Source organism: Cinclus cinclus, chromosome 3 (assembly GCF_963662255.1).
Source record: "Cinclus cinclus chromosome 3, bCinCin1.1, whole genome shotgun sequence".
NCBI classification, from domain to species: domain Eukaryota; kingdom Metazoa; phylum Chordata; class Aves; order Passeriformes; family Cinclidae; genus Cinclus; species Cinclus cinclus.
Genome location: NC_085048.1, coordinates 28,625,249 through 28,650,230, shown reverse-complemented (window position 1 = coordinate 28,650,230; position 24,982 = coordinate 28,625,249). Strand labels below are relative to the sequence as shown.

At 36.7% G+C, this 24,982-nt stretch overlaps 1 protein-coding gene across 1 annotated transcript in view; it reads right to left on the bottom strand.

The window, feature by feature from the left end:
* Positions 1-24,982, bottom strand: part of COL19A1 (collagen type XIX alpha 1 chain) — a 172,030-nt gene that overhangs the window by 86,682 nt on the left and 60,366 nt on the right. The window contains exons 10-11 of the mRNA XM_062488567.1: positions 21,375-21,419; positions 3,221-3,274 (exon numbers count right to left, since the gene is read on the bottom strand). Coding sequence (XP_062344551.1) covers positions 3,221-3,274; positions 21,375-21,419 — 99 coding nt within the window. The remainder of the gene's footprint in view (positions 1-3,220; positions 3,275-21,374; positions 21,420-24,982) is intronic.

Genomic DNA, 24,982 nt, shown 5'->3' with positions numbered 1-24,982 from the left:
ATGATAAAACTTGCTGTTTTGACTTACTTTTGCTGAAGGAATTAATTTAAGTCAGAAAATAGTAATTGGCAGTATCCCATGGCATTCATTTCTACCTGTACCAGTGATCAAGAAAACAACATGACTCAAAAGAGTCTAAAAGTTCCACTGATAAAGATTTTCTTTTCACTTCAGAGCAACAAGCAGACATATGGATTTAACAGAGAACATATTCCACAGATAGTTTCATGGATATTTATATTGCAAATTTGTCCTTATTCCACACAGGCTATGACTGTTTTTATCAGGTTTTTTTCAGATAGAGTATCTATGAAGCTCTACTTGTTACAGTGACACAAATGATAGCATTATTACAGAATCACAGAATCATTAAGGTTGGAAAAGACTTCCAAGATCATCAAGTCCAATCTTTCACTGATAACCACCTTGTCAACTAGACCAGACACGACTCCTCAGTTACAAAAGCAGGCAGGTCTCACACCCAGCTGTAAAACAAAGTATCCAAAAGAATGGCGAAGGGAAACAACATCTTTAAAAAATAACAGGATTTTAGTGGCAGCAATGTGGCACCTGAGTTTAATGTAAAGTGTCTAAAAGAGTCTCAAGGGATGAAAGAGATATTATTCAAGCAAACTGGCCGTTCATCCTATAAAAGCTAATATCTGTTTAGAGACATGGACATGTACTACAGTACTGTATTAGTAATATATTGTTTATAACTACTCCTTAAAAAACTAAAAACAATGGCAACCACATTAGTACTATTTATAGCAAGTATTCATGTTGTCAGATAGATTTTGAATAATGTCCCAGGCTGTGAAATGGCACTGTAGACCTTGGCTCAGATTACTGGGGAGATAAACTGGGAGATGTGCAGAACAGTTAGATACATTCACAGCTCCTGCCTTGAAACCTGGTTCTCAATGAGATTAACTGAGCCACTTAGCACAACGATTTTGATTTTGAGAAATCAAAACTTTCTAGGTATATCATCACTACAGCCTAATCTCCAAACCAGGTCTGGCTTCCCCTCTGTCATGCTACTTCTTTCTAGCAAGAACTTTCTGTACAGCTAAGAAAACACAAGTTAGCAACAGCAAGCAAAAGTTTTCTGTGACACCTACTTTTCTGATTTTGATTTAAATACATTCAAATATGTTTCTACCATTTGTTCAAGATAAAATGTTCAGTCATCATCTTCAAGTTCTGTGAGGATGGAAACCCTCACTCCCCCAGGCAGAGACAACACCTGCCAGAAGGCAATGCCACTAGTTTTAAGTGTTTTCAGGCTGTTTTTATACAGCACTGCAGGTTATACCAATGTAAGTAGATTAACTTGATTACTGCAGAAATATCAGATGTTACATTTCTGCTTGCAGAACAAGTTAGAGAGGCACTGATAGAAACCAAGAGTCAATGATACACAGTCCTGTAAATTTAAGGACTGATATCTCCATGCAGAGTGATAACTGAGTTCAAAGCACTTTATGTAAGTGTTGTTAGAAAGGAATTATGTGTGGATTCAAACAATACAATGTTATACTGCCATGGGCAGTTTTACTTTTGTTTTCATGTTTAATGACAGTTCCCATAATAATAATCTACCATTTACTGACACATTGCAACAGTTCAGTAAATATTTAAAATATAAATGTTCAGTATTTTTCACTTTCACAGTGCCACTATGTTAAATATGTCCTAGAGTTAATCAGATACTTGGTATACCGTACTGTTCCTAAAAGGTTGATGGAACAAGATCTCATGTAGTAAAGACGATCATGTAAGACCAACACAGAAATGTCACCAGAGCTAAGGAAAGAAACACAGATGTGTTTTTTCCATGCTGTCAGCATATATGTATGCATGAGAGAAGTATACAGTTCACCTTTACAGACAGACAGGCTACAAGAGAATACCTCTTCAAATACCTAAATGTAGTTTCAGCTTAGTTCATAGTGTACGTTCTTACAGGAAGGACATCCACTATTATTTAAAAATATCCTGATTTACCCAGCATTAAAGTATAATTACCTAAAACAGGAAAAATATTTTTATGGTTACAGTGTGCATAGAAAGCCAGGTGATGTAAAAAGTGTCATAATTTTGTAGCCTGTGTTACTGCATTTTCAGTAGCCTTCAGTAGCCCCAGCTAGACTGCCATAGTATTTTTGTGTTAAATCCTGACCTTTTTATTCTTTCGGAAAAGGTGTTTAAAAAAGCACTGCTGAATGTTTTTTTCCAAGTTCTGTATCTGAATTCTAGCCCTAATGTCAGTCATTCCCCATCTGGGAGACGCTCTATGCCTTCAATAGCAATGCTTTGCAGTTGGAGAGCCAAGAGTATCCACCATTAAAACCTAAAGCCAGAGTAACTCCCATCAAAGTCAAGAGGGAGAAACATGGGAAGAGGGTATAAAGCAAACAGCTCGCTTGACTTTATTATTATGATTTTTTTAAGTCTTGCCTTTTGAAATCATGTTGGTTGTCTGTTTTAGTATTTCATTGAAAAAAATACCTGATTTTCTGCCTTCTCATCTTGATTTCACATATACAAAAATAAATAAGATTTTTAAAATAGGCAAAAGTATGGTTTACTTTATAGTCATGCCTATAGTGTAGGCTCAAGTTCAAACTTGAATGTGAACTCAGTCATCAGGTTTATCCAGTATTTTTAGATACAGATTTATGCTACCTTAAATATGGTCCAGTCCAATTAGCTAAGAAGGCAGTGAAATCTGGCAGCAGAAAAAAAAAGTTAAGTTTTATTTCTATCACAGGAGACACAAGGCACAGTGAGTGACACACCCAGGAATGGCTAACAGCTTTTTTTATTTTCTCTTTCAGAAGCCAAAGCTACCAAACCATAGCTTTACCTTGCCTCCAAAAATACCTTCTTCTCCAGCAGATTATCTAATAAGGAATGATTCTCATCTATATTATGTTTAAACCCCATGCTTGTTTCTGTTTATCTCATGAGTGATGAGCAGAAACATCATGGAATCTACCAGACCCTTATCCACAGCCCTCCTTAAATGAAGCCCTAAAAACTCCTATGTCACATGAATGCATCTCTTCTTCCCCTATTGTTTTGTGGATGTTAAAATCTCCAGGCATACACAATTTCTAAATCTATCACTCTTCTTACATAAAGTCTGAATTACATTTCTTAATCATCCACCCAGAAGTTTGTAACTTGACTGTTTCATTATTGTTTGATTTACCTCTATTCCAGGAAGGCCTTCTGGTCCTGGTTCTCCTTTATCTCCTTTTTCACCCTAAAAGAATTAATATATATTTTATTATATATACTCATAGCAATACTAACCCACAATGCTTTTCAGCCAGAAGAATATTTTACCATTCAGGTCTTTTCTACATGTACATTTCTGGATGCACAAGTAAAACTATTTCTTACAAGTTTTCTTACAAGTATGAATACGAACAACATTATTAATCAAAAGAAAAAAATGGTGGGAAGGTTCCTTCAGAACTGATTATAGCTGGTTCCTGAGTCTGTTCATGAAACACTGACTACAAAACACAATAATCTTTGTAGAATGCATGAAAGAATTCACTTCTCTATTAACTCTAATAACCATGCTATTCCAGTTAAGACATATTTCATCTGTGAATAAAATACACCTGCTAAACAGGCATAATTTAAGAAAAAATACCTTCCAGAAGCAACAAGCCTAAAAAGCTCTATAATTGCATCTCTGTCCCTCAAATGAAGTTTGTCAAATCAAAATAAGTAATCATAAGGTAACATAATTCTGATAGAAGTGTGAGGACTGATTTGAGTCCAAGCTCTTCATACAAACCAAAGAAAACAAAGAGCTCTTCACCAAATTTCCATTATCTCCAGGGGACTAAATTTGTCTGAGCAGAACCTATTCATTATATCAGCATCATCTTCATAATTCTGTTACGTAAATGATATTGAGCTGAGATCATTCAGCTAATTCCATTTGTGACACAGCCCTGATTCAGAGCCATTTCTCCCATGGCAATGACAGAGGGCATTTCATCTAATAATCAGTTTTGCAAAATGAGCTTGTATGAGCTTTGTCAAACAACTGAAGCCTACTAACATATTAGCAGCAGCAAACTGTGAATTTAATAATCCCACTCCCAAGATGGCCTTGCTGGTTCATTCTTTCCATTTTAATACATTTTGTTGATAAGAAACTTAATGCTACACATTAGCTTGAATCATACAGTTAAGGTTTTCCCTCAAGTATTTCCTTTCTTACTGGTCAAGAAAAAAAAAAACATCAAGTAAATCTGTGCATTTACTGCAAAGTTTAAATGACACCAAAGAGTTATAGGAATTTAACAGTTATTATTTTAGCATGTTTAACCCATTTTAGCATGTTTAAACTACGGAGTCCTCTTTGTTCTATGGATTAAGACACTGGTTGAGATAGTAATTTTCTTTCACTGTCAGTTTAAAAAATAACCCAGTTGAAATCCCAGGCGTACTGTTCTTTTTAAATAGCTCACTCAAACTTTTAGGATTGCACAAATGACATTTTACTTTTCATCACTGTGATATACTGAACATTTAATATTGCTTTCAGGATATTTCAACTTGTATCAGTTACACTGCTACAATCTTGCAACAGTTATAAAGGTACATTCCAATATTTGACATAATATATCCTTATCTGAATAAATTTCTAGAAGATTTACAAATCATTCCAATTTATGGAGCTGGTTTTTTTCTTCTATGGCTTGTGTATTTGCTTTCACACTTTAGGAAAAATGATGCAAATATGTACAGATTTGCTCCAGAAACAGTAGAATCCTGTAAAAATACCTTGATGTAGAGGTGGAAACTTAAGGTAAAAGTACCTTGTCATAATTTGTTATGCAATATCTACATAGCCATAAAAAGCTAAACAGAGAGCCTAACTAAAAGATGCCTGTCCCCTCACCCTCACTGATCATTTGCCTGGCTGTGAGATGAGCAGCACATATTGGTGATCCTGCCTTTTCCTCTCCAGCAGGCAGACTGTAACTTCGAGATGCTGCCAGGCAACTCTAGACACATACAAGTGTGGCTGGTGTATGCAGGGAAGAAAGAAACCCCCATTCCTTATGATTTACACAATATTTGGATTTAAGATGTTTCTCAGTTTCTCTGACAAAATGATAAAGAGCACCCCCTGTTAATGAGCCTTGGACCTCTGCAGAACCGCTGGCTTTCTGCCAGGTGTGCGACATGTTCCGAATTTTAATGGAGTACATGGTTTGTACTTGCCAAGACTGTCGTGTGGAATGTCCGTGTTCTCTGTGAAGCCAGAATTCAAACCAAACAGAGGTCCAAGTTTTACAATTTATTCTCACGAGAACTGAGCCAACTCATGCTCATTTCTGTCTTTATGAAGCACACTATACTGCATAATTAACAGCTTCAAATCTAGCCAATTTACAGAGTCACTGAAGCCACTCTGCAGTGTAGGGGAGGCTGTTAATAATCAACATTGTGGCTTTGTGGCAATGCACCTTATAGATTAACAAAAAAAAAAGAGAAAAATGCATTAATTTCACTTTATATGAAGTGCTCCTACCTGCTTATACTACATTCAGATGAGAGTATTAGACTGTTGCAAAAACAGGATGACACAACTCTGAAAGCATCAAGTCTTTTTTTATTAGTTAACTAAAACTAACCCAATGTAACATCGAATTATTTGTATTTCTTTGGGTAAAATCGGTATTCCATTACCCTGATGGAACAAGCTGATGGGGTTGCTCCAGAATAACTGCTGGGAGGGATTCAGTGTGCTGTGTGTAACAGGGGATGCCCTGAATTAAGTGATTCTTTAATTAGGGCCAGGGGTACATCCACAGCCTCTGCAGGATGAGTGTACCAGCCTCCAACTCACTTGTCCACTTTAAGATTGCCTCATTTTCCTTGCACACTATTTCCCCCATGTTAGAATGGCAAAGTAATATATTTGTAAATATAATACATTAATACTTAAAAATTGAACTAAAAAGATAAATATTTTTCTGCAACACTGCCCTGTTAATGATACAAATCAGGAATTCCTAGTATCATATTTTGGAAGAATTTTAAAGTGCCATGGTTAACACTTGCTGAAATACTCTCCAAAGTACACAACCTATATAATTCCACTAAGTCAGTGTGGACACCTTGTAATTTTTAACCTCTGAAACTCCATAATTTTACCTACATATCTTTAAGACAGTTACGACTTGTTATTTTTTTTAGTATTTATGTTATGCTACAGCTCTCTCTCAGCAGAATGCTCTACATGAATTTATTTTCTTGAGACCACATAGCTTCTTTTAAACTGATCTCAGCTCATAATATTGCTTATTGATTTTTATTGAATAAAGTAAGAATTTAAAAAATCCACATCTTCGGTTTAAAAAACCCAACATTTTTTCCTTTCTGATTTTCTGATAGATATCTGAAGAGCTGGAGTTACGAAGAGCTCCACCCCAATAATATTCTTACTGCCTGACATGTAAATCTTCCACAGAATATGGGATTGTATGCTTTGGAAAAGTGGCAATACACAGTGTGAAGCACCTCAGGACTGCTGAGAGACAGTATCATTTAAATGGAGTGGTAAGCAAGGAAAACTAATGACTTGTTCAGACTGCGAGGTACTATGCAAGGAGACATAAGAGTGACACATGAAGCTCATTTCCAAACAGGCTGTAACCATGTAGAACATAAGAGTATTTCCTAAGCAGGGTCAGAAAGAGACAGCATAGTGCAATGTAGAAATATACTTCTACTACAGAAAGCAAAATTCAACAGAGGTGGTCAGGAAGGATGCCACCTCAGAACCTGTGTCTTCCCAAGCCCATATATTTAAGATACTCAGACAAATAAATCAGGTGATCACAAAGCTTTGTAGAGATCAGTAGATACACTTATCAAGACACAATGACCAAAAACCCGCTGACTCCAAACTGTGCTGCTGCTTCTTGTGAAAGAATCCTAAACAAGTGTTGCACCTGAATATACCGGATACTGTGTCAGGAGAAAGGTCTGTCCTTTTTTACACAGACTGTAAGGTCTGTCCTTTTTTACATGTCCTTTTTTTGTCTGCTCTTTTTTACATAGACTGAGCAATACTGAAAATATTAACAATGGCCAATTACTGCTTGTAGTCACATGTCACATTCCTAAGCAAGCTCTAAGCATTTCTGACCAGAGAGGCCATATACAGGCAAATTACCACCTCAGCTAAAGGCAAAACCTTAGGCACAGAACAATCAGAATCTAGGCCAGCCCAAGGCTCCAAAGTTGCACCAATGAACTGCCTCATTCTGTCAGTAGGAATATGGCAGCAATTCATTTTTATACTCTGTAGAAAAACCTTAAAATGCAAAATGAGTTGGATCAATTAGAACAGCAACCAAAAAACCCCCCAAAACCCCACAAACAAACAAACAAACAAAAACCAAACAAAAAAACAAAACCCAACTCAAACCCCAAGTCCAATAAAACTTCCAGTGTAGCGCTCTCCAAATGGAGAAATCCAGTGCACAAACAACAAGCACTACTGCAGAAAAGTATCTATGTATTTGCATGGATCACACAGTGCACATAAATCTGTAGCATAAAGACATTTTAAAAGGCTAAACTCCATTCTCCATTTGTCAAATGCAAGCTGAAAAAAAACCACAATTATTCTGGATTACTTGCCACTGATGAGAAAAGTGAAAAATAACAGCTAATTAAGGGCATCATATTTTTCTGCTCTTCTCCAAGCTAGAATGACAGAAAGTGTGAAAAATAGTTAGGAGGAAAGAATGAACAGGATATGCTGATGGATCTCAAATATGGGAAAAATGCTATAAATGGGACATCAAGGTTTCCATACTGATAACACAACTAATAGATTTCATTTGTAGCCAAATGTGGTGGAGAGGATGGAATTTGTGTTAAAACATCAGAGAAATACTGTAATGGTCTAAGATTAGAATGAATTTGCCTCAAATGTAGATTTTGCTTGAGAATGCTCTAAGCAGACTTGACAATATTACATTGTATACGTGTTTTCCTGTGGGTGAGGCAGATCTAACCCTGAATACTCTTCCAGGATAACATTTCCTCCAAGCTGCCCCTGGGCTCTGCTATGATCTCTCTCTCTTGAAAAATGTGTCAAAGTCACATGTCAAAATAGTTTTAGCTTTTCTTAGGATGATGTCCTTGCTGAGTTAAGATTACAGTGTTTGCAGGTACATGTCTTAAGGAGTCAAAACTATCTTGTTTAACAAAGACTACTTTTTCATGAAGGTGTTGAAAGACACACAAACATAAATACAAATGCCAACAATATACAGAATAACAACATGGCCAAGATGTTTTCTCTGTCCATGTGCCATTACTGCCAAGCACATTGACTGAATAATGAGACAGAACAGCAAAATAAAAATGAAACCAAATAATACAGGAAAAATAGGAGAATAAACATATTCTGAAGAGCTAGTAATCTCTTGGATTGAAAGACTGCATCCAAATCCATTGAAGTAGCTTAGGCATACACTTCTTTCTCATACATTCTTTATGAAAGTTCAAGTCTCCCATCACAGCATCCACAAACTGATTTCTAAAACAGTCTATTAATTCCACGGCACCCTGACATGCAATAAAGTTTCCTCAGTCACAGTCTTACTGAAAACTTTTATAACACAGCCTACAGAACTATGACTGAGAACTAAGCCTTAAATAATGTCCAATTCTATTATTTCACATCTAGAAAATGCCACAGCAAGGCTACCAGCAATGCCTTATTGAGAACAGAAGTGAAGAATCCTATGATCTCTTAATGCGTTTCTTACTGAATCCCATCTTGGTTCTTATCTTCAGTGTAACCCTATCCTGCAGAAATCTAAGAGATTGCCTAACATTCCCTAGTGCTGACCAGAGCCATTAAAAGTCATTAATGGGACTAAGATGTACTGTGGTATGTGAGAAAAGATAACACATACAGAACACATTTTCATCTAAGAGACTTGTTAAAGTAAAAGAAATACAAAGACACAACCATGTCCTTCTGGGTAATACATATTAACCAGCAGCAGAAGAAAAAATACTGATATTTTGGCTAACTCTTGCTTGCTACAATGTATGCAACTGTAATCACAATCTTACATTTAGTTTGTTTTTCAATAATAAACATCCCAACATAAATAATTAATGTCCTAATCATGCTTAAGATTCTCACACTGGCTTTTCTTTCCACCAGATGAAATTTAGACTTTGTATTTTGCAAACCTTCCTTTGCATGCTATCCTGTCATGGCTCATGCTGTCATGACCATTTAAATTTCTTTTTATTTTCCTTTAAACTTTTCAATGTCAAGGAGAAAAATACCAACAAAATCAGCAATGAAAACATCACTCTTTATGATAATTATGTGATCATCTATTTCCAGACCTAACTTGAAAGACAATTTCTTAACCCAATATTAAAGTTTTATTCATAGAAATAAGAAAAATAGTACAACCTAAAGCATAAGCTGTCTGAAAGTAAGAGTTTCAGTCACGTAGATAATATGTGTTCTTAAAATTCACTTGAATATATTAATACTCTCTTCAGAAAGTATCATCAGTCAAGCAAAATGTGTTTATAAGGAAGAGTCATTAATCTTTTTCATGGTGATCTTCATTTTCAAATCCTACTTGGTATTTTGGTACAAAAACTTTAGTGGGTTTAATACAACTCCCCAGAATATATTTTAAAAACTTAAAAAAAATCTTTCTGAATAGTAATGGATATTCTATTCTTTACCCATTCCATCTGGCTGGGTTCTACAATAAATTCTACACACAGAATACCATTCCAGTTTAAAAACTGGTGTACTGCATATAATTCATTGTGCTATACCTTTCCTCATAATCCAAAAGCAAAAGGATTTCCAAACCATAAAGTCTCCTGAATTCAGTCAGACAACTCATGCATGCATCTTTCCATGCAGAGGCCATAGAGGGAACCCTCATGGTCCAGTCTTCCTCTCCTTCTACAGTGTCTCTGGCTAATCTCACCTGTAAATATAAAATCAACAATCATTTCTGTGAGTCATTAGTTACATCCAGACTTGACTCCTTGCCAAGAGCACATCTTAAGTTTCCACTACCTCATGTCTAATCTATATTTGAATTGTTTTAAATATTTCTTTCAACATTTTAATTTGAGAAAGCTTCCTCTTTGTTTTTTTTCCTTCCCTGTAGAAAACACTGATTCTGTTGGTCAGCAAGAACTGGAATTATCTTGAAGTGAGCCTTCCAAATACAATCCACATCCAGATCATAGACAAAATGTTTTTCATCTCCCTACACAACTTCCACTTTGATCCAGGGTATTTTCACAAATACTCTCTCATCCTGCTCTTTGCTACCCATTAGAATTGTCATAGTTTAAACTCTGATCATCATTTATCATCTCCTTTGATGGTTCACATGCACACACACTTAAATACTAGGACATCTAAGTGTAAAACTCAGTGCACAGCTTGGTATTGCAAGGCTTACACAAGGTCATTCCATTTATTTCTGTACAATAACCACTCCCTTCAACCCAATTTTTCTCTAGTGTTATGAACACAAAATCTGCACAATAGGTGTAGCATCATTTTTTGTATTATTTATTTTTTTAATTAGCCAGTCAGGTCTGGTTGTTCTGGTTGTTCTGTTCCATATTCTGCCTTGATTCTTACATTTTATTTATAATAACCCTTGGATTAAATGAATTGTCCACTCTGTACATTCCTAACACAAGGGAATCATAATACATGTCTCAACTTGCACAAATCCCCGAGCTATTACAGAATTTTGTTTCTTACATCTTTCAAGAAGAAAACTAATAGGTGAATTTGGCTCTAGGTTTACCCTCACTGATCTTCCCAGTAATTTTAAACTTAAGTATCTTGTAAATCTATCATTAGATTAAAACCTCAAAAGAAAAAACTGTCTCATGGAATGAGCACATTATTTTTCCTAAGTAAATACTAGAAATGGATTTGACTTGCAGCTACAATTGTTTAAAACTCTATCTGCCTTTTAGTGGGGAGGTTTCTGTTTATAGCGGGTTGGTGTTAGTATTGAATGAAGATTTTTCCGTAGGAGGAATAAACTAGTTTCTTTTCAGGGCTTGTCTCCTAAGGCAACCGAAAGCCAATCTGCTCTTGACAACAGTTGACAAATAGTATTGCTTTCACAGAATGTAGTATTTTTTAGACACGCATGCTTTCATGGTTTTGGCAGGGTATTGCTATTGTTATTTATACGCTGAAAGATGTTCTGCAGATGGTTAAAGCCACGCCAAGTGTTTGCATAAGCTGATGGACTGCTACATCTTTTCTGCCAAAGGCAGCACCTCTAGCTGTATTTCTGTCACACGACAACCAGAATAATAGCCTTTTCTGTAGCTGTGACTATTAACCATGTTCATCAGGCACACACAGACCACAGTATCAGTTATCTCCATTTTCTTAGACTACAGTAAGAGTTTATTAAGGTCATAGAAATGCATACTTTATACCAGGAATCTGGTGTTTCAATAAAGCTCTCGCAAACTCTCGTATGGTTTAAAGATGTGGTCTGTTCAGTCTCCTGATGGATATTTATCGGAGGTGGAGACTTGATCTATGTTCAAAATACAACCACCTTGCTAAGTCAGACTTCACTAAGGTCAGTTCAACACATAATTTAAAAAGTAAGAATTTTCTGCCTTTTGCACAAAACTTAGTAAATAGAGATTTAATTCAGGAAGTTTTCTCCCCTTTTGAGAGGATCAAAATTAACAGCTCCCAGTTTCCTGACAATATGATTGTCCATACAATCAGCCCATATAGGTTCTATGGGTACCATCCATAGAAACAATTACATTTCTCTTCTAGCTGAACCACTGTGCAGTAAAGGGTGAAAAATCAGTGGGTCTACAATAAATAGGTCGGACAATATTCTGCAGCCTACTTACTGAGTGGGAGGAATTATCTTTAGAAAGGTCATCCTGGGAAATCTGAGCAGTGTCTACTGGCCAGCTACCATCAACAGGAGTTTAACCTACTGCTGGCCTTCAATAAGTGCATAAAACTTAAAAGGGTAGCAGGATAAAGCCTTTTTCTTTATCTCTGCACAATATATACTGGCTTCACCATACTGGGAAGATCAGTGATATGATCCCAGTAGAAATCTAAGACAACTCAGTCTTCACCTACTTTTCACTGTCACAGAAACTCTCAGCAGCTGTTGCAAATTAGCTGCTCTACTAATCCATCTTATTTGGCTTTTTAAACTAAAATTTAACAATACACAAAGATGATGAATGTGTGTACTGCAAAAAGTAGCATCTTAAAGCTGTTGACTGGGTTACATACATTAGCACATCCTCCTGTACAATTTACCATTCTTGAACTGTTGTGCAGATCCTTTATAACAGCCTTAATACTCTTGACTTCCATGTATGTTATGTCAGATCTTCTTCAAAGTATTTTTATTTATGTCCATATGAGCATAGAGTGCGGCACAAAAGAAATTATTTATGGAGAAAATGGCAGAGTACTAGATGTTAACACTATTTTGTTGGAATTATTCCAAACCTACACTGTAGTAGCTCTAGTCTGGTTTCATGAATTCAAGAGCCAATAGAAATTGCAGCACCTTAGGCTTGTTCCCAAAGTACATCTTTCAGTGCAGCTTCATCCAAAAAAGAATCATACTGTTCTTCTCCAACCCCAAAAGTCCTCTGTATAGGTCTGCAGAACCTTTTAGTCACTTAAATATGCCTATTCTTCTGTATTACATTGGTTGCTGAAGAACAGCCACATTCTAGTCAGGAGAAACTGAATGTGCTGGGAAATAAACTCAGTAAACAAAGACACTTTTTTTGTCTAAGCAGTTCCCTGACTTGTTTATTTTACTAGGAATCACACAAACAATTGCAATAGCAGTGCACAGGGACACTTGGGATAGGAAGAAGCAACTGAAAAGGAGATTGGGAGGAAGACAGCTTTCATCATGGACAGTATTACTTTAGTAAAGATAAACTACTGCTAAGTGGAGGAAAAAAAAGTGCTCTGGAACTTAAATATACTTTAAGATGTATATTGCTGACTTTTCAGTAGTAACATCCACATCTGTCTTTGCAGGTTGTAGAAAGATTTCCCCTGCTGATATGCACACACTGAGTTGTATTTTTAGTATATTAATGAAAACAGTTCTGTCATCTCCTCTTCTACAGTGATCAATGTCTGTAACCATTTTGTTGTCTCTTCTTTTATCAAACTGTTCATGAATTCTAATCCTTTTCCTCATTGAAAACAACTCTCACTCAAAATTGCAAAAGCTCACATACAGAGCCCATTGACTTAAACTTGCTTAAGAGAAAGAGGATTAACTTTGAGTACATAAAAGAAAGAAATTGCTTGCTGTCAGGGTAGTGAGGGACTGGAAAAGGCTGCCCAGAGAAGTTGCCCAATCTCTGCAATTGTTCAAGGCCAGTTCAAAAGGGGCTTTGAGCAACCTGGTATAGTAGAATTTTTACATTAATTTTAAATTATTTACCATTTATTAGCTTCTTGTTTCCAAACTAGCAAGTGCTTTATCTAGGCATTATAGCTGTAATGACATCCAGTCATCCATCTCTGGATATGTCTTCACAGTAATCTCCAGATTTTCATAGAAATCTCACAGAAGGCACCATTACAGAAAGCAGTACATCAAAAAGACTCAGCACTCTGCTCACACTGTTAAAGCTCATATCTCAACAGAATGCTTCCCTGAAGGAAGCTGCAATGCTTCTGATACCCCTGATAGAGCAGGCACAGCTGTTTCTGCAGAGCACCCCGCTTGAGCTTTCTTGCCCAGAGATCCGCATCTGGGCAAGAAGCTTCCTACAGTGTGGAAGCAATTGGAATTTTGAGAGCTTTGTGGACTAAAGTAGATTACAGAATCACAGAATATTCTGAGTTGGAAAGGACCCACAGGGATCATAATAGTTCTGAACTCTGTCAGGCTCAAGGCACTTTTGAACAATTGTACTCAATATGTGCAAATAGCCATTTTCAGAGCTTAAGATAAAGATACCTTTCTAATACCAAAAGCCCTTCACATCTGTCAAATATTACATTTCTAATCCAAGGCAAAAAGAGGTTGAGAGTTCACACCAGAATTTATTTATTGCAAAAATCAGTTTTCGGCTAATCTTGTTCTCAGCAAGACTTGGAGTGTTTACACTCAAACCTCAAAGAAAACCATTTTGAAGTAAACAACAATCTTGTGAAAATACTAAATTATGAAGGATAAAAGAGAGGAGGATGAACTGTGGAAAACTCAATGCAGTCATTATAAGATGAAATGACATGGCAAAATGACACATGAAGTTCAGTGTAGATATGCATCAAATGATGAAGACTGTAAAATCCTTATATTCCCTATGTAGCCATAGCACTTGTGAATGAAAACACAACTTCCTAAATGCAGTGACTGTTAATGACCAGTTCAAAATGATCGAGAGTGAGATCTAGAGGCCACACTCAAAGTTAAAGAGAGGTTAGAAAAGTCCCTGTGGGGAGACAAGAAAACACAGAGAATAAGCAAAAGAATTACACAGTGATATTACATAGACTGTAGTTCTTGTCTTTTCCATCTTTAAACACTGGGACAGAACTCAGTAACCTCCAGAAGCAACTAGCAAGGATGATCCAATACAGAACATTTTTAATAGCGGTAGACACTAAGCAAACTGATATTATCCAATTTGAAAGAGACAGCTCAGGAATGTGTAATAGAAGGTTATTGATTCTCAATTGATGGTGAAAAGGAGAACAGGAAGCTTCTGAAAAAAGTAGGGGGTCACCAAATCAAATTAAGAGGAAGCAGGTTTCAAATAAATAAAAGGAAGTTTTTCTTCAAACACAAAGACAAATGGTATAATTCCTCACCACAGGATATTGCAGATGCTGAAAGTTTACATGAATCCAGGAGAAAACTGTACTTTTGAGTGGGAGAAAAGTCCATTGAAGACTACTAAATTCACTGAAAATACATCTGCTGAGATGCAGTCTCAGATAATTGAAAGCTGGAAGAGCACTATACTTGCTTACTTTGTCCTTATGCTTGTCCCCAGGGCACCACTTCAGGCTATCATTAGAAGCAAGATGCTGAGTCTGATGAACCTTTAATCTGACCAAATGGGTATGTGTAAGTAAATTAAACAGTGATAGAGCTTTGGACATGGGACCTGATCATCTATATGATTTAATTGATAGACCCCACCTGTGAAGGTTTTTCCGCAGACATTTCAATGAGTCCAATTAGCATTTCCTTATATAATTCCCAGGCACAGTTAAAAAGTTAGCATAGGCTAGGGACTATTCCCAACAGACACTTTTGATTAAGCCTGTTTCAAAGGACAAGAGCATTAATCAACAGGAAGATGGCCAGATCAAGCCAAATACCACAGAACTACCTGATAAGCACTGGTAATGTTTAGTTTACTAGGGTGCCAACGTGACAGCACTTATTTCAGGGACAGAAATAAAAGGAGGTGCAAAGGGGTGACTAAAGTGTTACAAGATGAGAAAGAAAAAACTTGTATACTTCCCTATACAGCATTAGGAGACAAGTATGAAAAAATCTCTGTTCAAGTTTATATACAGCTGGTAAGCGCTCAGTCTCACCAGCATGAAACAGGATTTCAAGGATTTTAACTGTTCTTCTCCCTGCCCCAATAAATTATCTGCATTGATGGTTAGCACAGGTAAGGAACTAATTTTAAGCACAGTGGCACCAACTCCACTCACATCCAAACAAACTAGGGAACAGGACCCTAAGTCTATAATGCAAATTGCACATTCTTCCACTACTCCAAAACATTAAGACCAGGTAGTGTCCATGGTTAGACCAAGATTTGCATTTTCTGGAATTTACCTTTCTAATCTTTTGCTCAGACTGAAGCATTTCTAGCTGAATCTACAGCTCATAAATAGAAGTACTCTACTAATACACAATGTTACTAACTGCTTCTCTAAATTGTAGCTTTTTAGTCTTTTGTATTATTGACATTTGTCTTCTATCTATGTGTAATAGCTTCTATTTTTCAAGTAAACTGGAAGTTTCCCCAGAATTCAAGCTGTCTGGTTTTACCACTGGAATTTATGACACAGACATTAAAATATAAGAAACACTAAAAAATTACTAGCTTTGAACCAGCATGTTAGACCTAGGAAAGGTGATTCTTTCTTCCTTTACTTATGCTTATTTAAGAAAAGCTTATTGAAGACTGGAACAAAAGACTACACCTGGGGACAATCTGGAAGTTTATAGCCTTGTGTGTTCTGGATGGATAGAAGATAGAGAGAGGAGTATTTTATTAGGTGTGATAAGATGAAGTAGAAAATGTTGAGCCTTCAGGAAATCTTCTTGACACTAAGATCTATTAGGAATTGTCTTCTAAAGGAAATAGATGAAGCCCTATTTCCTGGTATAATTCAAATTGTACTTCAGAAAATGGTAAATATATACAAAGAACATCCTGCGTTTAGAAGAAAATTAGGCAGATGAAATTCTTTTCTACATTTAGGCTGGACAAGCCCCAGACTCCTCCTCTCTTCTCATATGTATACACAGGCAAAAGCACAATTAAGACATGCAATATGTAAAGTAAAAAGGATTGAACTCTGGAAATAATAAATTACTATCATTATGGTTTTATTCTCAGTTTCCCTTTTTCAAATATATGTAACTTTTAAATTAATATAATTTTACTGATAAATATTATTCACAGAATTATAGTAAAATAACTTTACCAGAGCTCAACTGTTTAAAAGTGCATATCACAGCACATAAACTGCTACACAGCTCAGGCCCAATGGCATCCAGTTTTAAAATCCTCTACTTCAAGTGTGAGAAAAAAGGGAATATGCTTTATGAAGGAAAGGAGCCAGTCCAGTGAAACTGCAAGTAAAGAGTCCCTCCCAGAACACAGCAATGCTCCTACTATCACAACTTCTGAGTCTTCTGAGATATCAACTAGTCCTGTAGTTTCATTATATAGCAACACACCTTGCCTCTCTGTCTTAAAACACAAACTGGGATTTTATACTAACATTTTAAATAGCTAAGCAAGGCAAGAAATTTAGGATTCCCAGCTCTATGAAATAAACTATTATCTATTAGTGACAAGCAATTAATGGTTGCTCAGCTATAATTAACATGTAAATGTGTTGGCTTTTCTATTACCACTATTTCAAATAAAATTTAGGTCTGTTCCACATATATTGCTAAATGTTAATAAAATCTATATGGCTTTCATGTTCCATGTGTCCCAGAAAATGGAATTCTCAGTGTACTATCTCATTTACAGAAAGAATTATATCTGTAGTGTGCACTAAAGAAAATACATATTCTAACCAAAAAGGTAGACAATAGAAAAAGTGGGGGAGCTGGTTAAAGAGTACTAACTGAAGTGACCAAAGGAAGCCATAACCAGGAGGAAAGAGAATTAGCTACAGATTTAACAAAGGAAAAATACATCTCAGAAGTTATTTGTCTATCTTGGGTATTTAGGGTAGACATTAGACAAATTCTTCACAGAAGGAGTGACAGGGTATTGGAATGGGCAGTCTAGAGTGGTGATGGAATCACTGCTCCTGGAAGTGTTTAAAAAAGACTGGATGTGGTTCTTACTGCCATGGTCTAGTTAATAAGGTAAGTGTTAGGTCATAGGCTGGACTCGATGGTCTCAAAGGACTTTTCCAACCTAGCTAACAGACACTGGGCCTGTTCCAACCCCCAAGTGATGCACATATTTCTAGTATCAAAGTAACTAATAACAAATAAGATTTCAACCTCTGCAAGTTTCAGGATAGGTCTGAGATCTTGAAACCTACAGAGGTTGAAATCCAGACCCAAACCTGTTAATCAGGCCGGACTGTTCAGGGTTTGCCTTGAAAACCTCAAGAAAGCTGGAAAACCACTTTGGGCAACTTGTTCCAGAGCTTTACAGTCCTATCACAGAAAACTTTTAACTGGACATTAAAAACAAACAAGTAGATATGTTCAAAAAGAAACTGTTGTGCTGTTCTCTGTGTTTATCAAATTAGAAATAGGATAAGGGATAATAGATAAGGGATACTTTGCATAATTTGGATGCTATTAACAGAAAAGGCAAAATCATTTTGGATAATCTCATCTCCTGTGTTTTCACGAAGCAAGTCTTTAGATCATTCCCTTTTGTGTTACCAGGATAAAAACTGCAGACCACTGGAAGAGGAAATTACTTCTGTAATAAACAACAGTGTTAAAATTGAAAACCCTTTCCTAATGGCTACACAGCATCTTCCTTGCTGCATTTCCAGCCCACTGCTCTGCACGTACTACAGACACACAAACAGATCATTTCTTTCCTCCTTGCAGCAATGTTATGCATTTGAAGACTGTCCACATATTTTCAGCTCTACACTGAGTCAATCATGCAATCATTCCTCAAAAATTCTGTATTCCTGAGCACCAGTAATTTTCAGTGCTTGCCTTTCAAAATCTGTAAAGTTGAAGCCACATCAACATCAAATAGCACTTTTTTAATGGGACTTTTTAATTAGTTTTGCAGACAATACTTCACTTTGGAACATCTTAGTCTTTCAGTTGCAATTTCATTTTTCTTTTCAGGTTACATCTCTGATTTACCAAGAACATTCTGCATTTTAAAGTTTTCTTCTAGTTATTAACAATAATATCAGTTATTATCAGTACCTTCTGACTCTCTATTTGCATGAAATGTGATAGTCACATTTTCTATCCCATACTGGAAAATTAAAATTCTAAGCAGTATTAGAAGGAGAAGAGATCCTCATGATACAGTCTGCCTACTTGGCAGCAAACCAATTAAAACTGCTCTCAGCATATATTTTTTTCTGTCATGCTATAAAAGGGTAAATCGATGTTTTTGTTGCAGTTATAAGACTATCATATAAGAGTGTCATTATCTATGTAACACAAAGAAAACAGAATATAAAAGAGAATTAAAATAAATTCACAGTGAGAGTATATTTCCCTTGGAGGGAAAACTTGCAACATAACACCTGCACAGTGTATACTTCCAGTACCACTATTGGGTTCTGTAAGAGTGAACCAAGTTCAGCCATGACCAAAAGCAGAACAAGACTTTTGGATTCCTCAAGAAAAGCCAAGTGTGGCAGAGAAACCCTTAGACAGCATTAAGGAAGCTCCCTTGATAATTTACATTATAGATGTTTCCCATAACTGCAATGTACAAACGAACACGCACTGTCACCTCAGTTATCTCTGTCCCTCTGATATCCCCAAGGCTTGCTCTGCCAAAGCAGTACCTAGTATAGAAAACAACTATTTTCATTTGATTAAACAAAGTATAAGGCTGAGTTGGTTTCAAGTGCTCAATCCTACAAAATGATAGGGTCACTTAAACAAAAGTAGAGGATCGTTCATTTCCATGTACTTCTGCAGGGAGTCTGGAATGGAAAATATCCCACACTGAGGTAGCTGTGTCCCACTCTAGGTGATATGCAAAATAAAGTGTGCAAAAATTTTGTTCCTTAACATGCAATATTAGGCAGAAATTTTGGTAATATGAAAATTTTCCATTTCAGGCTTTGTAATCATATTTGTTACACACAAAGTAGTATAACTACTTAATTTTGTGATGCTATGTAAAAATGAAAATGTGTTGATAATTTCTTTACACTCTACATTGTTATTCTTATACAATTATTTGAATTTAACTGCTGAACTAAATAACTGCTAAAGACCTACTTCCCATAGCCTTAAAACACACACTTCCCACACAGATATCATGTGTAGCTCCTGATGAGACTAGCCCAAATTATTTTTGAGTGATCACTGGTAAATAAAGATCCTTCCACTCTTATATTTCCATTAATTTGAAGGGCAGTTGAATGCAGCATTAATAAAAAATAATGATGTAAGTAAGCATAATAATAAACACTGGAAGTATTTTTAAATGGGACCTTTCAATTATCTCAATTTAAGAAAGAAAAAGAAAAAAAATGGTCTAAGCACACTGGTGGAGCTTCCACATAAGAAAAATGTGACTACCAGTGGTTGGGTCATTTTATCTCTGCTTTAAAATAAGGCAAATCAAGTAAAGAGAGTGGCAGCAACAGCTGGAACCATGTGCCTGTGCTCAAACACAATTTGTTCATAAAGCTCAAGGAGAGCACAGCACAGCTGCAGAGCAATTATGGGGAGGAAAAAAAAAATAAAAAAAAAATCCATAAGCCCTTCAGAACTGATGAATAATGATACTACCAAGGAAATAAGATCTGTCATTGGAGTTAGAAACATTCAAGCTTAACAAGTGGGGTTTTTAAGAGGCTGAATCCCCACATTATAAATGTTAGCTGCTATGGATGCTGGGTTTTACTTCTGATACTTCTTCCTTCTTGGCTACATGGGATACTTCCTCCTAAAAAAACCTCCACATTTTAAATCTGATTCAATTCTGCTGATCCATAGCATGCTTTCTTTAAAATATGAACACTGGAAAGCTGTCTGACACTTGTGAAGAGGTATGGTGGGTGAGTGAATATATCCATGTCCAAAGCAACTTAACTCACAAATATATTACGCTTTTTAAATTCAGAAGCTGCTACCTACTCTCTATTTTCATCATATTGTCAGAATAGCAGCTTCTGTCTTCATCTTTATGATATATAAATTCAGCAGAAATTCTTTTCTGCACCCTTTTTAGACAGTGGGCTGAAGCACAGAGAAACAACCTGTTTCAAGAATAGGCTCTTATTTCAGGTTGACTAATCCAAACCAGCCAAAACTAGTGAGAAACCACTAAACAGGCATGAACATGGTTAAGAACTGAAGTTACAACCATAAACTATCACCACTGTTACTTTAATTCCTATTAGACAAGTTAGATCTGGCTCTTCCTTCCACCTGTCCTTCAACACACATTTACTTGCCTTTGATTGATGACCTGGGAAGACTTACCTGTCAGAAGTAACACAAGAAGACTGGGTTGCACCATCTAAGGCCACCCAATGCTGGCATTCTATCGCCCTGGAAAGCCTTCCACAAGGCCAGTTCAGCCTTCACTTTAATACAAGCTACTGAACTATTTACTGCCACTGCAGAGGTTCTGTTGGCTCCGCATAAAATTTTTTCTTATAGAAAAAAATAAATCAAAAGGAAGCCCTGATGGCACTCAGTGAATACATAAAGAACTTCTCATTCTTAAGCATTTACATGTGAAAAACCTAAGAATTTTATTAATTAAAGGGTTAAGGTAGACACTCAGAACAAAGCTCTACTTTTTTGGCCATATATCATATTCTTAAACCAATAAATTGCATGGACAGAATAATTTACCTTTTCACCTTCGTCACCTTTACTACCTGGAAAGCCACGTTCACCCTGGAACACAAAAGGATAAAATACAAATCTCAAACAAACGTTGTTCAAGTAATTGTATTCTTTAAAATAATTTTACTGCACTGAACTTTTATTATGAGGCAAAAATGAGCTAATTTGGATGCTGATTGTCTCTCATTCAAAAAGGTGTGAAATGTCTGCAAAAAAATGATATGGCTTTCCAAAGTTTTGTCTGTTAATAGGAGTAATTTATTTTTACATTCATCCTAAGGGATTTTCTCAGCTTTAAAAATTCTCAACTATTTATTGACTCTAGACCTGCTTATTAAAGTACTTCTATTCTTCTGCAGAACCAATTTAAATACATTTATTTCTATTAAAACCTTAATTTTAATTTTTAAATAAGACTAGTCAACTGTGAAGGTCTCCAACCCAGATCAACTGAAAAAATATACAGATATAATTTACGAAAAGAAAACTAATTTCTTTCACTTTGAAAACCACATCCAATTACCCAAGTATTAAAAACAAACCAAAACAAAGAGAAAATAGAGAAGGGGTGAGTTTTAAACTATTAACTCAAGCTCAGGTTATTTCAGCAGATTGAATTCTTTCTTTGATGACATTTCAATAAAAAGGCCTATTATAATGCTCTTTCCAGCTCTAATTTCCTAACATTTAGCTCAGAAGAGGATCATGGTGTACAATTTTACTATGTTAACATCTTCATCAAATGCAATCTGCCAGTCTGTTGATATTATACAAAAATAAAATATACATTTTTATTAATGTATACTTGCATGTTTTGTGAGACATACAGAAGACAGATGGGCATAATTATATACAGACAGCACAAAAACTACCTAATTAAAAAAATGCAAACTTTTTCTTTCTCTTTCAAATCATCTAGTAGGAGATGGCTTGCATGTCTTTTCCAGTCTCCAGAATTGAGTCTCATGGCCTCAGTACAACACACATGACTTTTTATACATCTGTAGTCAAAAAGAGTGGAAAATATTCAAAAGAAAGCTTATGGTGTTTTTTAAAATTCCTTAAAAAAAATTAGCCAGAGCAATGTCTAAATGTTCTTTCACCCTTCAGAGAGTGTAATTTCCTTAAGTAGAAGTCCAAGGTTAACTAGAACTGCTGGTTATAACTTGCAAAATTTCTAGCAGCATTTTGTCAAATCTCTCAAGTAATGGAATGTGTACTGATCATTTACTACACATTTGGGAATTAAATTCAAAGCCTTGGAGGTGTACAGGAGTGTAAATTATCAAATACTTATGGAATTTTCATCACTTAATACAGTAGCTGCCTTTTACTTTTGGTGGGGGGCGGCTTATATAATCAACAGCCCAATTTTAGAAGCAAGCCCAAGACCAAGCATACAAAATGCTATCTAGTGAAATAAACTTCTGCATGTCCTCACCTAAAAATGAGAGGTTAATTCCTGAAATAAATTACAAATGTATATGGTTTCTCTTTAGTTCATCTAGTTTCCTTTTTTTTTGTGTCAGGCATTCTTTTGAAGCCACTTCCAACCTGGGTTGTTCAATGAATCCTATGCTTCCTGAACTGCTGGACACACAAGACAGCTAACACTTATTCTAAAAAAAATTCACGGAAGTAGTTTTTTCATTTGCCTTTCCCATTTGTGTTTTTAATCCATCCCAAATTCATTATATGAAAATTATTCTGAGATAGAGTCAACATTTCTCTAATTTTAGCTTGTATGCATTGCCTGTCGTCCTTTCATTGTACATCTCTGATAGGAGTCTGACTCTGTCTTTTCCACACCCACCCAGTATTTACAGACAGCCATGAGTCTGCCCACCACCCACCACCCCCCACCTTCCAAATCACCTTAAGGCTGAATGAGCCCAGCTCCCTCAGCCTCCCCTCTTACATCATGGGCTTCAAGCCCTGGCCACCTTGGTGAGTCTCTGCTGGACTCACCCCAAGGAACTTCTCTTTATTGTCCCCAGGGAGCTCCAAAGTGGATGCAGAACTCCAGAAGCAGTCTCACCAATCACTCTTCCTGGTCTGCTGGACATGCACCTGCTCAGGCAGCCCAAGATGCCTTTGGCCTTATTCAAACAAAGGGCATCCAGCAGAACTCCCAACTCCCTTTATATAGAGCTGCTTTCTAGAAATTTGGCACCTGGCCTGTACTGTGGCATGAGGATATTCCTTCTCAGAGGCAGGCCCTTGCGTTTGCCTTTGCTTAACTACAGGAGTTCAGTGATAGCTCATTTCTCCAGCATGTTGAGAATATCATTCCTGCCCTACCTTCCAGTGCACTGGCTACTTCCCTGCATTTGGTAAGATCCACAAACTTTCTGAGAACCCCATCATCCATGTTATTAATAAGGACATTTAATATCATCCAGTATTGCCTCATGGGGTGTGACACTTGTTACTAGGTAGCAGTCAGACTGCATAGCATCACTCCACCTTTGACCCCAATCTTCCACCCATTCTATTGTTCATTTATCAAGTCAGAGCCTCACAGATTCCAGTGTAAGTATATGTCTGAAGACTATGCCAAAGGCCTGGCTGAAATCAAGGTATACAACATCCACTGCTCTCCCCTAATCCACACTGACAGCCATTTTATCAGAGTAGGCAATCAGGCTGGTCAGTGTGATTAGTGCTTGGTAAATCCACACTGGCTGTTTGCAGTGACCTTCTAGTCCTTCCTCTCTTCAGACATGCCTTCCAGGATTTGCTACATAATTTAATCTTTCCAGGGACAGAGGTGGGGGCGACTGGCCTGCAGTTCAATGGATCCTTCTTGAAGATGGGCATGATGTTTGCTTGTTTCCAGTCATCAGTGACCTTCCCTAGTAATCATAATTTTTGATAATGGCAGAGGGCAACTCTACAGTGACATCAGCCAGCTGCCCTAGCACCCCTGGACGCATAAAGTCTGGTATCTTGAAAGCATCCAAGTAGAATAAGTGCTCCTTAACACTCCCTTCTGTGGCCAGTAGTTCATCATCGCATCTGCTAACATGCTTAAGTAAACTGGGAGGCCTGAGGGCAAAACTTATTAGGGAAAAGAACAAGGTGAAAAAAAATGGATACTCTCAGCCTTTTCCACATTCCTCACCCCATTAAGCAGCAGGTCAATGTTTTCTTCAGTTTTGTTTTTGCTATGGATGCACTTAACTGAAGCCCTTCATGCTGCCCTTAAAACTCTCTTACTTGTTTCAATTCCAGATGAGTTTCTGGTTTCCTAACTCCATCACCACATACTCTGGCAGTATTTCTATGTTCCTACTGGGTAGCTCACCCGTGTTTCCACTGTTTACTTTCTTTTCTGTCTGAGGTCAGTCAGAAGCATCTTGTTCATCCATGCTGGCCTTTTGCCATACTCAACTCCCTGCATAACAACAAGGAGTGTTCTTGGGGTTTTAGGAAGCTGTCCTTGGAGATTAACCAGCTGGGCTCCTCAGATTTATAGGACAGTTTGAATCATTCCTTGGCTTTCTCTTTGCCAGGCTCAAAAATTATTTCTCCTTGAAACTCTCCTCAGATGTCTTGTTTTCTAGGCCCCTGAATATAAACTAATTCCCTGCTGGACCCTCTCTTGTTTCTCC